The 8798-nt window shown below is 58.3% G+C and overlaps 1 protein-coding gene across 1 annotated transcript; it reads right to left on the reverse strand.

Moving 5' to 3' along the window:
• Window positions 1-387: 387 nt before the first annotated feature.
• On the reverse strand, window positions 388-8277 carry LOC123353362 (25-hydroxyvitamin D-1 alpha hydroxylase, mitochondrial). The gene is made up of 9 exons (XM_044994382.1): window positions 8019-8277; window positions 5347-5537; window positions 4226-4422; window positions 3853-4053; window positions 3265-3428; window positions 2928-3094; window positions 2507-2588; window positions 2067-2264; window positions 388-1418 (listed from the first exon to the last, which is right to left on the reverse strand). Exons 1-9 carry the CDS (start codon window positions 8220-8222, stop codon window positions 1305-1307), a joined length of 1518 nt encoding a protein of 505 aa, XP_044850317.1. The 5' UTR covers window positions 8223-8277; the 3' UTR covers window positions 388-1304.
• Between the last annotated feature and the right edge of the window lie 521 nt (window positions 8278-8798).

The following is an 8798-nucleotide window of genomic DNA, read 5'->3' on the forward strand; positions in this document are numbered from 1 at the left end:
CAGCGAGCAAATCGGAGCTATTAATCACCCAGGAAGCGTATTATGGCAGCATGGGCTAGCGAGCCGGGCACTGGAATGGCAGCGGGCGAGTCTATTCCCGGCTCTGCCGCTGACGACTCTGGACAAGTTGCTTCCTCCTGCCACGTCCGTGCCTCAGTTTCCCCTCCCACCTCTTACTAACAGCGCCCGGCCCAAAGGGGCCCTGATCCCAGCTGGGAACACTAAGTGCTACTTTGTAATTTTACAGCGCAGGTTTCAGTGTTTTTTGCCCAGAATCCAACCCAACCCCTTTTCCCATCCAGCGCCTTCATCCCAAAAATGCACCAAACTCAGGAAGGGTGGGTTGTTTTTTTTTAAAAAAAAAGAGTCATATTTATTCACCAGGGAATAATAAATACCAGTTAAATATGAAAGCACCAGCAACAGCTGCAGCCAAACAGTTCCGCAACGGCAGGCGAGAGACATTCACGCCGCAGCTGCCTTAAATACAGAGCCGTGCGGCTGGCTTGGGAAAAAAAAAACCCACACTCAGCTTCAGACGCTGCTGGGTCCCAAGAACCATGAATAAGTTACAGGCAATAAATATAAATAGAGGCACAGCCCTTCAAAGGGGAGTGCTTAACGTGAGTATTAACAATAACAAACCTTAGCACGTCTATGCACATTCCTCTCAACTCTTTGCAGGACCCCAAGAATTGATCCTCTGCCGGTGTCGATCAGCAAAGACAGGGTGATTTACATCATGGGAGGGGGCAGACCTGAGTCACTGGATCAGCATCAGAACCATCCCCCAGAGGCCAGCTGGGTCCGATTTGTCTTTCCCGTTACATGCCCAGACGTGCATGTTGTGCCAGATCGGGCCGTGACGGGGTTTTGGCGCTGCCCTGGGGATTTGAACCAGCGGAGGCAGGGAGCTGGGCAGTTTCGCTCGGCGCTCTGCAGGGCTGCTGCCCCGGCCACGGCAGAGCCAGGCGCACACACTGATTGCATTGCCGAATGCTGCCTGGAGGAGGCGCTGGTTCTGGGAATGCCACTCCGGCTCCGCCTTGCTCTGAGTTCCCGGGTTCAGGAGGGAGGCCAGCCCGGGCGGGGAGTGGGTACGAAGCCACGCCAGGCCCCCCAGATTTGTTAGACGGCTCTTTTTCCACACACCATCCTGCCGAGCAAGGATGAGCACATGTGCTCCGAGGCACCAGCCCCTCCTTTCCTTGACTCTGATCTGGGGCCAACCCGCTCGGACGGGGCCCGTCACCCCACGGGGAGCTCGGCCGGCCCCGGCGCCAGAGGTTCCGTCTCCGCCCACGTTAGCGGCTCAGAAACTGCAGGTTGATGTCCTTCTCGGGCACCAGGAGAGTGCGGGTCATGGGCCTGACCGGGCCCCGCTCCGGCTCCGGCTTCACCTCAAACTGCATCAGGATCTGCCAGGAGAGAGGAGGGCGGGTTAGCACCAGTCGCGCCAAGGCTGGCGGGAGCGGAGGGGAGTATGGAGTGGGCCCGGTAGGAATGCAGTGGGAGAGGGGGGCTATGGGGCTGGTACCGATGAGGTGGGAGAGGGGGGCTATGGGGCTGGTACCGATGCAGTGGGAGAGGGGGGGCTATGGGGCTGGTACCAATGCAGTGGGAGAGGGGGGCTATGGGGCTGGTACCAATGCAGTGGGAGAGGGGGGCTATGGGGCTGGTACCGATGAGGTGGGAGAGGAGGGCTATGGGGCTGGTACCGATGCAGTGGGAGAGGGGGGCTATGGGGCTGGTACCAATGTGGTGGGAGAGGGGGGCTATGGGGCTGGTACCGATGAGGTGGGAGAGGAGGGCTATAGGGCTGGTACCGATGCAGTGGAAGAGCGGGGCTATGGGGCTGGTACCAATGTGGTGGGAGAGGGGGGCTATGGGGCTGGTACCAATGTGGTGGCAGAGGGAGGCTATGGGGCTGGTACCGATGCGGTGGGAGAGGGGGGCTCTGGAGCTGGTATCGATGCAGTTTAACAGGAATTAGGAGCGCCCCCCTGGCCCCGGGAGCCACGTTTTGTCACCGCGACGCTCAGGGGTGGCTCGGCCCCGGCACTCACCCGGGCCAGCGCCAGGTGCACCTCCAGCTCTGCGATGCGCCTCCCGATGCAGCTGCGCTTGCCGACGCCGAAGGGGATGGAGGCGTAGGGGTGGTGTGAGGCGTCCTTCTGCAGCCAGCGCTCCGGCTTGAAGGAGTCGGGCTCGGGGAAGAAGCGGGCGTCCCGGGAGGTGGCGTAGTGGCACAGCGTGATCAGGGTCTGCGAGTGGGGGCAGAGAGGGAGAGGGTGAGATGTGGGCACGGTGGGCGCCATGCCACGCGAGCGAGATGGGGGGAAATACTCCCACCCCAAGGAGAAATCCCCCCAGCTACACACTGCCTCCCGCTAAGGCAACCGGGGGGTGGCCGGTCACAGCGGGGGAGGAGCTGCCCCCGCTTCCAGGTCAGCCCCCTTCCCACTCCCTTCCCCACCCCGTTAGCCAGGCAGTTAGCTCCACTCACCTTCCTGGGGATGAGATATTCTCCCACTTGGATGTCTCGGTCTGAGATGACACGGGCATTGCCGGGGATCACCGGGTACAACCTGCCGGGGCAGAAGGGGACACGGCCAGAGGTGAGTCACAGGAGCCGTGATCCAGCCTCATGCTGCAGCCGGCCGGCTGCGGGTTCGAGCCCCGCACCCAGCCTTGGGCTCATCCCCAGCAGGGGGACGGCTGGGCAGCTGCTCCGTCCCCACTCCAGGCACTAGCCTCCCAGCTCTGGGGGCTGAGCTCCGGGGGCGACGGATGAACCCTGGGATCCCAGCACCCCAGGCAGCCTGCAAGCTCCCAGCAGATGCACCAAGTCCCTCCACAGCCCCTGTGCGGCAGGCACCCAGCTGGCTGCCCCGGGCGAGAGAGCAGAGCCTCCCAGTGGTGCTCACCTCAGCGCTTCCTTCATCACCGCCTTCAGCAGGGGCATCTGAGCCACGTCTGCGGCCGACGGGATGGCGCCGCCTTTCATCACCCCGGTGATCTCCTCGTGCAGCGCCGCCTGCACCCGGGGGTGACGGGACAGCTCATACAGGCTCCAGGACAGGGTGCTGGAGATCTGCAGGGGCAGAGGAGAAAGGGAGGGTTAGGAAGAGGCTGGATCCCTGCCATCGGTGCCGGAGGGAAAACGGGGCTGGGATCCATCTATGCTCTGGGCGCCGGAATCAGTTCCACGCAGCCGCCTCCCTGCTCCGACTGCCCCGAGCCAGACGTCCCAGCAGCGCTTACCGTGTCCACCCCGGCCAGCAGCAGCTCGGTCACGTTGCCGTAGATGGATTTCATGGAGAGCTTCTCCTGGGCGAGGTAGTAAGTGAGGTATTTGCCTTCCACCGTCTCCCCCCGCGAGACTTTCTCTGCCACTTCACTCATTCGCTTGTCGATGTGGCCCTTGGCTGGAAGAGAATGGATGCAGGTCAGCCCCACAGCCTGGGCCCGAGAGCTTCCCCCGGCTTTCCGACGGAGCCAGCTCCAGGCAGGACTTCTTCAGAGGAACCCAAGGGATTCTGGTGCCCAAAGCCCGCCAAAATTGAACGGTGGGCCTCTAATTCCCAGAGGCGTTTTTGAAAGTCCCCAAGTCCTAACTGCCCCCTGTTCAACCGCGGTTTATCGGTGGTGGTGTTAATTCCAGTTTAGTTACTAATGCGAATACCCTGAGCAACGACTGATTTGCTGCAGGGAGTGGAATCTCTTTGCAGTTGTCCCCGATCTTCGCTCCAGATCTCCTGCCCCAGGAGAAATGAGGCTGAAGTTCCGGCGGGGAGTTGGGCCGGGGCCCGCGCACCCGCCCACCCAAGCAGCCGGCCCCAGCACGCTCACCGAAAGCGAACATGTAGTCCCAGGACTCGCAGAAGATCTTCCAGGGCTTGGGGAAGATGTGGTGGAGGAACTTGGGCATGGCCATGGTGAGCAGGGTCATGACGAACATGCGGTTGATGGAGCGGATGAAGGTCTCCGTCTCCTTGGGCACCTCAGGCTCCAGGCAGCCGATGCGGGATTCGAAGAGCACCGAGGAGATGCCTAAGGAAATGAACCCGGAGAGAGTCAGAGACATGAGGCCCCGGGGCGGGGGGAGTGTTTGGGGCAGGGGGGGGGGTGGTTTCAGGCAGATCTGTCTCCAATCTCTGTGCAGAACGTGCCTCTCCCTTCCCAGGGGCCCAGCCCCACCCCCGGCGCGGCCCCAGACATGCACCTTCCAGGCCGAATTTGTAGAATTCGCCTGCCACGTCCTTGACCACGTGCTGCTGGTGGCAGCTGCGCTGGTGCTGCAGCCGGCGGATGAGGTCGCTGACCACGCCGTTCAGGGTCCCCGTGTACGACTCCACCTCCTTGGGCTTCAGCATGTGTTTGCCCAGGATGCTGCGGATCTTCTGCCACTCCTCACCTTCTCTGGTAGGGCCAGAGAGACCCGGTTAGCCCCCAGGAAAGCAGGGTTCAAGTGCCAGTCAGCCCACGTCACCCCTGGGCTAATCTCTGCCGCCCCGTAGAGGCAGCGCCCCCCTAAGGCAGGGCTGAGGCGCACTTCCTGGGATGGGGGAGGGGGTAGGCTTGCTCTGACGTGATGCACCCCATTAGTCGGTTCCCACAGAGGTGAAGCCAGCACCAAGCCCATCTGCAGGAGCCCAGCGGCCTGCGGTGCCAGGAAAGCGGCTCCCTTGGCTAGCCCACGGGCCTGCACGCCCTCTGCCAGTTACTGACACCCTGCGCTGAGCGAGCCGGCCCCGCTGATGAGAAACCCCGGAGCCTGACTCACCCCGCTGACTCACGGCCCAACACAATCCTCTCGCCCGACTCATGCCTCTGCCTGGGCTTGCGTAAAGCCATAGCTCATGGGTGACGTGCTTCCGGGCCGGGACCCGCGGAGGCAGCATCAGGCCGCGGGAGCACTTCCCCCTGGCCCGGAGGGAGCCGGATCCCACTTGGCACAGAGCCACCGAGGGAAGAGTCGGCAAATGTGCTGGATTGTACCCCCCGCCAGGAGAGGGGGTGACCCCCACACTCTCCCCGTTTTGGGGTCTTTCTTGGCTCCTTTCCCACCTGGCACTGGTAGGCAAGCAGCAAACAGACGTCTGTTTTTCTGCTAAACTCCACTTAGTTGGGGGGGGGGGGGATTTTCAGGGAGTCAGGTGACCGTCAATGGGATTTGAGCCCCTTGGGCAAAATCCAAGCCTTAAATATCAGTGTATTTTGCAGCGGATCATCGCGTCGCCTGGTGTCTCCAGGACCCGGTGGGTCCTAGGATGTTTCCTGCAGCCTCCCCACCCAGCGTGACCCTCGCGCCCGCGTCGGAGGGTGGCGGGGCCGCCGACTTACGCCGTGAGCAGCCCGTACGCGTGGCCGCGGCACACCCGGTAGTCCTTCCAGGAGGACAGGTCGGAGCGGATGGGGTGCTTTCCCTCTTGCCTCAGCACCTGTTCGATCAGGCTGGGCTCCGCGACGTGGACGGTCAGGATCGGCCCAAAGCTGGCTTTCCACACCGGCCCATATTTGGCTTTGCCTTCGATCTAGGAGGGAAGAGGAGACAATTCGTCAAGCAGGCCCCGAGAGGCGTCGGTGGCACTAGGAACTGCTGCCCGGGGAGGCCAGCCACCCCTCCCCATCTAACTTTGATCTCAGCTCCTTCGCTGGGTTCTCGTCACCAGCTGGACCGGGCACAGAACCCGAAGGCAGAGCTGGTTAGACCCAGGCTGTCCCAGCAGGGTGGTTACAGCTCAGCAACGAGAACATGTGGGAGCTTTGAGGGCAGGGTGGACAGAGCCATGAGACAATGGTGCATTATAGGGATCTATTCCCCTGCCATCTGCAGCCTACACACCCAGCTCCATCCTGCACTCCCTCCTGCTAGCCTCTGGGATGGATCATTCCCTGGCTGCCGGCAGAGACAAATTGCAGTGGACTCCAGTGAAACTACATTGTGTTTCTCTGCAGCCGGCAGCAGCTCAACCTGGGTAAGCCGGGCTTCCAAGGGTCAGGATCTTACAGGAACGTCTGGGCAGACGTGGTCAGAAATCGAGCCCGGAGAGGGTCACTGATCTCCCAGCTAGACTCTGCCCTGCAAGAGCCCCTGTTATTCAGATCTCTCCTTCCCCTCCAGCCTCAGCCACAGATTCGTTCCCCTGAGCCCGCAGGACAGAGAGAGAAAGTTGAGAGAGGAACAATGCCTCATTTGCTAGGAATGTAATCAGGGCTGGATGCAGTCAGCGCATGTAATCGAGGATATTTCGTGCCTCCACCCAGGAAGGGGGTTGTGTTACATGGGGTTAAAAACACCAAACCCTAGTTCCCACATAGGCGGTTTCGCTATCTGTCCAACTTCCTCATGCCATGCACCAGGAGACCATTGGGCAAAGCAAAAGCGGCCGCGAAGCCAGCGTGCTCTTGTCTGTTTAAATAGCTGGATTTGCAAATATGCCGCGCGAGGTTCAGAGGCAGCTGGAACACCTGCCTAGTACTTAATCGATGCTCTGCTGAAGCCAGTCGCTCCATTCCGACCCTCTGTTTTCCACTCCTTTATTGGCAAATTTAGCTTTCGGGCTGAAGCACTACATGGATTTCGCTGCAGATTACTGCACAAAACCCCACTCCCAGCCCCTTTGGGGTTATGAGCTGGGGTAAGGGGAAGACTAAATATCTCTAGGCTTTAAAAGAAATGGGTTTTGTTTGGTGTTGCACATGGATAACTCAAAGACCGCAGCTTTCAGGTGTATCATTCAGCATGTGGCTCATCCCCAGGGGGGAATAGTCATTTAGCTAAGTTTGGAAGTGGTTAAAAATTAGCCGCAGTGTACCGTTCGATCACCATTACTTTTTAAAATCCGTAGATAGCTGCGTGCAAGTTTGCAGAGCCACACAAGCAGGAGACGTGCGGCCGCAGAGAGGCAGAAGAATGCAAGATTTGCTTTATCCGTTTAAAAATTATTCCCGCAGTGGTGCGTATTCACAATTTTGGGCAACTTTATGAACGGATCCCAAGAAAGCACTGATTTCGAGAGGGATTTTACTCAGATGGTCTGGGGCTGAATAGCACAAATTCACTCCGTGAATCAAGTTTACCCAGTGGTATTTCCCTGGTTTTGTTTTTTTGCCTTTCATACAAAAAAGAGTTAAAAAAAATCCTCCAACACCAAGAATGTAAAACACACACGGGTCAGAAAATTGACATGATGGATCTCAAGGTTAGCCCTGCTATACTGCACATCCTGAGGGTCTTTTAAAAAGCACGGAAAATAAAGTTTGCATAATGTAGGCAGCGGAACTAGCAATACGAGATACAATGCTCCCCTTTACGTATCAAAGCCACTATTAAAGGGTGCAATTCATTTACACTGCAAATGCAATTCACTGTTTCCGCAGCCCAGTGAGTAAAAGTTGTATGGCCCAGAATCAATGTCAATTTCTACAGGGTTAAACTCACAAGTGAACGGGTTGATTACAGGGAAACCTATGTCACGTCAAACAATTTTTGCAAGCCTGTCGGGACATATATGGGGTAAAGCATGAATTCACGTACACCTTAATTTATGTACACCTCTGTACGTCTATTGTTTCCCTCACACATTGAAATGACATAGACGAGTAACCAAAAATACAACTGTACATATGTATGGGGACTTCCATCTTTGAATGTCCTGACTCCCACGTGCTGGGATTTAGAAACAGGGCTTGAATTTCAATGAATTTTGAGCCTCCAACTCCCAGTGACTTAGTTGAAAACCCTGGCTAGAACTTTTTTCATTAAATGCCCAGCAATTTCTGTTGTGGCACTGATGGGAAATTCTCCAGTGGCCCTTTGGGAAATCTGGTCCTAAATCCTAACCCCTATATGATGATGTTCACTAAAGACAGGACCTATTTAAAGCTCAGTAATTCCACGCACCCCATACATTGGAAGACCCTTTACGAGCTCAATGAGTCGGATGCAGAAGGTAAGACGTCGTGTGCCAAGCAGCAAGGTGGGAAAGTTGCCACAGAGGCAAGTTCCTTACCTGTAGCTCATGCAGCCTGGCCAGCCCTTTTTTGCAGAAGAGATCCGTGAAGAAGCCCAGGGCGCTGGGTCCTGGCATGTCCTCCAGGGTCTTGTGGGTCTTGATCACCCTGGCTGGTGCCTTGCAGCCGAGCTCAGCCCAGATCTCTGGGAAGCCCCGGGTGAGCAGGGAAGCCCTGCTGGCCAGCTTGAGGGTCTGAGGCATCCTGGCTCAGGGCAGCTGGAAAGTGGATGGAGGAAGCAAGCTGAGGAGCAGATGAAGTCCTGGAGCATCTTTCTGGGTTCATTTATACTGGGACACATGGAGCCAGGGAGGCCACGCCCCCTGCCTCCTCATCCCCGCCCTCCCTGATGTGCGTCAGTGTTCTGTTCGTTTACATAGGAGCCCCGGCTGGCCAATCAGAACGCGGGGTGGGCTCCGCCGGGAAAGCGGGTGCCCCAAGCAAGGCGTCTGCTCGCCACGTGGGTTTCCGGCGAAGGGCCAGATGCATCTGAAGGGGGGGGGGGGGAGATGGGCCCCGGGATGGTAAGGGAGGGCAGAGGTGGGTATCTGGGGGTGGGTACCTCAGGAGGGGAGAGATGGGCAGGGGAGATAGGTACCTGGGGGCAGAGGGGGTACCTGGAGTAATAAATACCTGGGGGGCAGACGGGGTACCTGGGGTAATAAATACCTGGGGGGCAGACGGGGTACCTGGGGTAATAAATACCTGGGGGGCAGACAGGGTACCTGGGGTAATAAATACCTGGGGGGCAGACGGGGTACCTGGGGTAATAAATACCT

This window comes from Mauremys mutica, chromosome 20 (assembly GCF_020497125.1).
Source record: "Mauremys mutica isolate MM-2020 ecotype Southern chromosome 20, ASM2049712v1, whole genome shotgun sequence".
NCBI classification, from domain to species: domain Eukaryota; kingdom Metazoa; phylum Chordata; order Testudines; family Geoemydidae; genus Mauremys; species Mauremys mutica.